Consider the following 6,845-nt stretch of genomic DNA (forward strand, 5'->3'; position numbering starts at 1 on the left):
TCCACACTCCCCTCATTCACAATGATAGGATTTTTTGTTTATTGATGCCTATACCTGATCCCTTCCACACCTTGTGATCACAAAGGCTGGTGTGCTTCTTCCATGTGGGCTTTGTTGCTTCTGAGCTGGATGGCCACTTGTTTACCTTCAAGCCTTTAAGATACCAGACACAGTATGTTTTGATAGCCGGGCACCATCAGCTTTCTTCACCACATTTGTTCATGCACCCATTTATCTTCAGCGATTGTATCTGGGAGGTGAGCACACAATGATATGATTTTTTGTCGGGAACTGTGGGTCCTGTTGTTTTCTCCTCCAGATTTTTCATCCAGCCTATCTTATTTAGACAAACCTGCAGAGATTATAACATGCACAAAAAGAAGACAGAGTAAAACCAAGCAACAAAACAACAACAACAACAAAAAGTCAATGACAAAACAAAGAAACCAAAGAACACAACAAAAACAAAAAAGAAAAGCTTGTAGTTAGTTCAAGGACTGTTTATTGGCCTTTAGGAGTGTTTTTCCGGTCGACTCAAACGGGGTGCCAAGCCCTGACTCCAAAGTCTATTTACGGTATTCCCTGGAGCTTCATTGCTCTGTTCCCCTTACCTTTCTGCTGCATGCCATTAGTGTTTTGCCTCGGTGTGGTGGGATCACATCGGGCAGAATTCCCACACTGTGTCTCCAGTGTTGTCCCCTGTAGGGCTATGGGTCAGTGATGGATGTCCTGTCTCATAGTGGGGCTGCTACTGGCTAATTTTTGCTGTGCTCCTCAAACCTGAAGACTTATGTATTCATTAATTCTGGAAATACTCTTAGAAGTTATTTCTCTAAATAATATTCATAACCCATTCTCTCAAAAAAAACGGGCAAGTAGATTAATGCATTTTTCTGGAACAGTTATTGGGTGCAATACATGACCTCCTTTTTTGGCCCAAATAATTTTCCATGCTTTAAAAAATGCAGCATTTCTTTTTTCTTTTTATTTAAACTGTGGCGGTGGAAAAACTTTGGAAATGTCTTTCACGGTACTAATTCTGGTTTTGTTTTTTCCATTTTATCTGCTGCTTAATATATTTTTGTATTTTGGAATTTTAATCATCACATACATTTATATAATATTATGTTTAATTTTCAAAGGCACCTTTTTTTCTCATGCATATTATTCTTTCAGTATTATTTGATTTTCTTCTTTCATTCATTTAATGGTAGGACAATATGTATTTGAGTCTGTATGAGATTGTTATATTATTTAAAAAATAGTTGTAGATGATTAATAGAATACAAATCTTTGCATCTGAAGAGGCGATGTAAGTGATGTAATGAGACATTTCAGAGGGTCATCTTTGTGTATTACTGATTAAAGCACTGTATCCCTTACAGAATGACATCTTAATAGGATCTTAATGGACTCATCAATTGTCAGATAACATTGATCCTCAGTATTTGCATACAATGTAGTACTGCAAAGTTCAGTGTAAGTTGTAAAAAATTAGGAATGACTTTCAAATTGACTAAGTACTCTGTCACTCTGATAAAAAGGCACAGGAAAGAGAGATTAAGTCAGAGTCTATAAAACTAATTTTCATTTTTCTACACCAGGATTTGTAGGGTGATATTTAGACCTATGATATTAACTTGAGTTGTTGATATGTAACTGTGTTTCAAGGATTTTTGTTCAATGACAGGATTTATTGTTCAATGACAGTTAATTTATACAACTTCCTTCTTATCAGGTTTTCATCTAGCTCTTATTTCTTGATTAATGTTGTTGTGTCCTTTCCAATAGATTTTTTTTTTGTTTCCCAAATTGGAATTGAAAACTTGTCTCAGCCAAACAGGTAGGGTTTTCTTTCTTTGAACACCTTTCTTAGAGCAGTCTTCATGGCTTTGTTCCTTAGACTGTAAATCATTGGATTGAATGTTGGAGGCACAACTGTATAAAGAACAGTGAGTAAAAAGTCTATCACAGTTGGAGAATCAGAAGGTGGTCTTAGAAACTCAAAAACCCCAGTAGAGATGTATAATATGACCACACAGAGATGGGGTAGGCAAGTTGAAAAGGCTTTTGCTCTACCCTCAGCCGATGGCATTCTGAGCACAGTAGAGAATATGTGTGTGTAGGAGAGGCCAACAGAGATGGAACAAAGAAATGCCACCACGGACAGGAAGGCAGAGACCCCAAGCTCTGGGATGTAGTCATTGGAGCAAGAGAGTTTCATGAGTTGGGGGATATCACAGAAGAACTGGTGAATGACATTGGGACCACAGAAATGGATGGAGAAAGTAGCAGCTGTATGCATGATCCCAGAGATGAGCCCACTGGTCCAGGCAGCTAAGACTCCGTGAACACAGGTGGTGGTGTCCATGATGATTTCATAGCGCAGTGGAAAGCAGATGGCCACATAGCGGTCATGGGACATCACTGTGAGCATGGCCATCTCAGTAGAACAACAGACTGTGAATGCAAAACACTGCAGTATACACTCCCAAAGAGAAATAGTGCCACTGTGCATGAAAGAATGACAAATGGATCTCGGTACAGTCGTAGTAATGAAGCACAGATCCAAAAAAGAGAGGTGCTTCAGGAAGAAATACATAGGTGAGTGGAGACTACAATCTATGGAAGTCGCAGTGATAATGAGCATATTGCCAGATAAAGCCACCAAGTAGAAGACTGAAAAGAGAGAAGCCTGTAAGATTTCTATCTCAGGATTGCCAGGAAAATTCACGAGAAGAAATCCACTCATTGTAGTTAAGTTAGTCATACTCTTTCTCTCCTTCCAAGGGCAATGCTGACTAGAAGAGAAGATGGATATTCATAGGAGAACGTGTTATTTATCAGTTGAATCCACTTGTTCTGTGATGGTAAGGTATAAAGTAATAATTATTGGTCTATCATTGCATGTACGAAATAGCTTTAAATATTAATAGTTATGTTGACAATTTCAGATGACATTGGCTCATTCTTATGTCATCATTGTAAGTAAAGGCAAGGAAATAGATACAAGTTTATTAATGGGATATATCTCACTCTCTCACTACCATCAAGTTGATGCCAACTCATGGTGACCCTATAAGACAGCATAGAACTGCCCTACTGTTTCTGAGACTGTAACTAACTCTTACAGGAACAGATATTCCCATTTTTGCCCTATGGAGCATCTGGTGTTTTTGAACTCCAGACCTTGTGGAAAGCAGCCCAACGTGTAACCACTATGCCATCAGGGCTCTAACAAGACTTGTAGACACTCAATGTTCCATTCAGCTCACACTAAGGTGTTTATTAAGTAGTGTCTTGGGTATTATTTTCTAATAATCTCCCTGTCAACTTATATAACTCACCACACTCTGTCATTGCAATTTTATAATTCAGTTTCATGTATGAGAAAGTAATTATAATTCATGTATTTCTCTGAACATTTATTGGGAAAAATGACCACATTATATATTGATAATATACTAAATATCACTACATTTAACCTAGTATATCCAAGTTTCTCTCAGAACAGTGACAGGCAGTATATGTCCTAGTGCATTGAAGTATATTCTAGTAAACAGTATGTAGTATATTTTATAAAAATAAACTGACTAAGAAGAATATCAGTCGATGTTTAACATATCTGGATCAAATAAAATTCAAAGCAAAAATGTGGTAGTATTTTAATGGGTCAAATTTGTAGAAATTCAAAAATAGAATACACAGAAATATTGAAAATGAGGCAAAATGAAACAGAACATGCATCTAGAGTGGTCACATGTGTGCATATTTTTAAAACACAGCCTGTACTTTAAACCAGTGAAGTTTATGCTACATATATTATTTTTTCTATGCTACATATTTTAACTAAAGCATGTGAGTAAAACTGGTGAAGGAAATATCTGCTTAGAACACTTTGCAGTAGAGCATGGGGGGAGGATAAATAAAAGTGTTTCCAATTTGCTTTCCACTGTACATACACACCCATACCCACACACATACATACACACACACACACACACAATTCCCAACCCAAAACAAACAAAATAAAAAAATCAAACACCCAAGGACCCTCAAACTGCAAAGAGACTTTGCAGTTTGACCAAATATTAGATCCTGGGAAAAAGTGCAAAATGCAAATCAAACGACCAAAAAATGCTGAAAAAACGGCATCATTAATATATAAAATATTTATTTTACTGAACTAGGAACATAGGAACAGGTGATGTTCTCTATGTCTGTAAAACTTTGGAACCACATAGCTGAGCTGTTACATCTAGTCCCTGACAACTTCCAAAGAGCAGGAAGGATTTTAGTTAGCCTCATCTTCGATGCCCCTGCAAAATTTTCTATGAGATCTGAAAATCATCATCTTCTCCATCAATGTCTTCTGTCTTTGGGGTTTTATTATCCAATACTTGCCTTGGGAACTGTTCACCTCATTTCCTAGGACTTGGGAAGCTGTCAGCAACAAGCTGACTTATTATTTCAGGAATCATTTCTGTGGCATGGTTTGGCTTCTGCATGACCAGTAAGAACAAATGTGTTAACAGAGAGGGGAGCTTGTACCTTGGGATAGTCAAAGTGAAATGAATGGTGTTCCATCCACTTTAATTATGTTTATCTATTCAATACCAGCTATATTATTCACAGCCAATTTTTAAAGAGATCTCTGAAGCATTCTGTCATCAACTATAGCTGTTCTATGTACCACCTTCATATTTCCGTGAGCTGTACCTTTGTCCCCTATCTGGACCTGAGCCTGAAGTTTGGTTAACTTTTCTTGATTCGTTCTGATGGTAAACCTGAAGAAGTGAGGGTCCGTCAAACACCAGCACCCAGCAAAAGCAAGACGACTGCCTTAGTGGAGACAGAGAATATGAAAATGGTGCATTAAAAAAACAATTTAATGGGGGCCCTTAAAAAAAACAATTTAATGGGGGGCCTTAAAAAAATCATTTTATTGGGGGTCTTTTAAAAATATCATTTTATTGAGGGCTCGTACAACTCTTATTACAATCTATACATGCATCCATTGCATCAAGCACATTTGTGCATCGTTGCAATCATAATTTTCAAAACATTTCATCCTAATTGAGACCTTTGTATCAGCTTCTCATCACCCCCACCCCCAATCCTCCCTCCCTCATTAACCCTTTATAATTTATAATTTTTTTTCATGTCTTACCCCAACCTCTGTCTCCCTTTACCCATTTTTCTGTTGTCTGCGATATGCATAGGTCATGGGGCATTTTTAATATTTACTGTATGAAAAGTGTTTCTGACATTACAATATCTTCATCTATCATTTTCCTTCCCCTATTTTCTATCATGTTTAAGCACTCTATCTTTGATGTCTAGTGTAGAAAGAACCTCAAATATCTTATAACTCACCCTTAATGTCAGTGAACCATAAGATTAGAAGAATATTAAATGATGTCATCCCATGGCTCATTCATCCAACATGTGCTCTATTATCACCACACAAAGAAAAAATGTTCCTGGGCAGATGAGATTTGAACTCCACAGAAAGTCTCTGTAATGTAAACGGTTTACAACTTTCTTTTGTGGATTCCTAATTTTCATTTAAACATTTTATATCTTCTAACTTTTAAATTTCAGTTTTTATGAACCAAATGACAATGGACTTTATCATACCCACTCAAGCTCTGTAATTTATTGTCTTTCCATGATTCAGAACATTTCCCTTCAGTAGTGCAAAAACACTCACCAGAGCACATCCGGGAACCTCCCCACCTTAAGCTTAGGTAACCTTGTCAGTGTGAGGAGCCACTACGCAGGAGGTTCTGCGATGTCCATGAGTCACGCATGCTCTGTAAAACCTGCTCTGTGGAGAGAAGAAAATAAGGTCCTATTAATCTTCTTTTGGCCACAGGAGGTGAATCGACAGTGTTCCCCTGGCACGAGCAGAGAGATCTCAGGGTGCTTTGGGCATTTGGGACTCCTCGTAAATACCTTGGGGTCAAAATGAACAATTATATGGAGTTTCTTGTGCACTATATTTTTGTTGAGCTGAAATAATGATCATGTCTCATTACTGGGAATTTTACCTTATTGGTGTTCACCAGAAAAATTATTTGGAAACATTATAATCTGTCATTTAGATTCAGGAACACCCAATAAACAGTGGTGATCTCCATAGGTCAATATGTTCATTGCAAGATAAACTCATGTTTAGGTTAATAACACCTCCCTTTTTACTTCATTACAAAACCAAGATAACCTGGATTGAGTGATTCTTAGGTTTATAATTTAGATATTTTTTTAAACTCAATGAATCTTAGAATTGGAAGACTCTTAAGAAATCATATACATTAATGTCTACTAAAATTATAAGTTCATTTTCACACTTCTAATGTAGGTAGATTTTCATTTTTTTCTGTTTGAATTCTTAAAGATTCTTGGTAGAAAGATGAAAAAGACACAAGAGCCACCTTTCATAGCATGTCATATGATTAAGATCAAGACTCCTGGACACTCCATGCCAGACTAGACGGCCCTAAGAATCATAAAGAAAACCTTCATAGACTTTTTCAAGCAAAAAATTTTAAAGGTTTCGAAGACCAGAGGTGTGTCTATAAATAAACCCTATGACAAGCACTGCAGTTGTGCCCTTGACCAAACATCAGACATCTATCATTAGAAGTTTTTCACTGTAAAATCAATTAAAAATACAAAGCAAGTGTGGTAGTTACATATTTTCATGTCAACTTGAAGGTATATAAAAGCGTTGGGGTGGTATTCAACCTGTCAGTCAGGTCACAGACTGATGGTGCCTCCTTGTGGACATGGCCTTCTCATAAGGAGTATCCTGGGAACCTCCCCTTTCTCCCTGTCTTCAC

The 6,845-nt window shown here is 37.2% G+C and overlaps 1 protein-coding gene across 1 annotated transcript; it reads right to left on the bottom strand.

Moving 5' to 3' along the window:
• Positions 1 to 1,831: 1,831 nt before the first annotated feature.
• On the bottom strand, positions 1,832 to 2,770 carry LOC101650004 (olfactory receptor 14J1-like). Its single transcript, XM_004717320.1, has one exon. It carries the CDS (start codon positions 2,768 to 2,770, stop codon positions 1,832 to 1,834), a length of 939 nt encoding a protein of 312 aa, XP_004717377.1.
• Between the last annotated feature and the right edge of the window lie 4,075 nt (positions 2,771 to 6,845).

This window comes from Echinops telfairi, unplaced genomic scaffold, assembly GCF_000313985.2.
Source record: "Echinops telfairi isolate 266 unplaced genomic scaffold, ASM31398v2 ScPeMD7_7453;HRSCAF=8491, whole genome shotgun sequence".
In the NCBI taxonomy this organism is placed as follows: Eukaryota; Metazoa; Chordata; class Mammalia; order Afrosoricida; family Tenrecidae; genus Echinops; species Echinops telfairi.

Coding starts and splice junctions, on each gene's coding strand:
- LOC101650004 (XM_004717320.1), bottom strand. CDS start 2,770: ATGACTAACTTAACTACAATGAGTGGATTTCTTCTCGTGAATTTTCCT.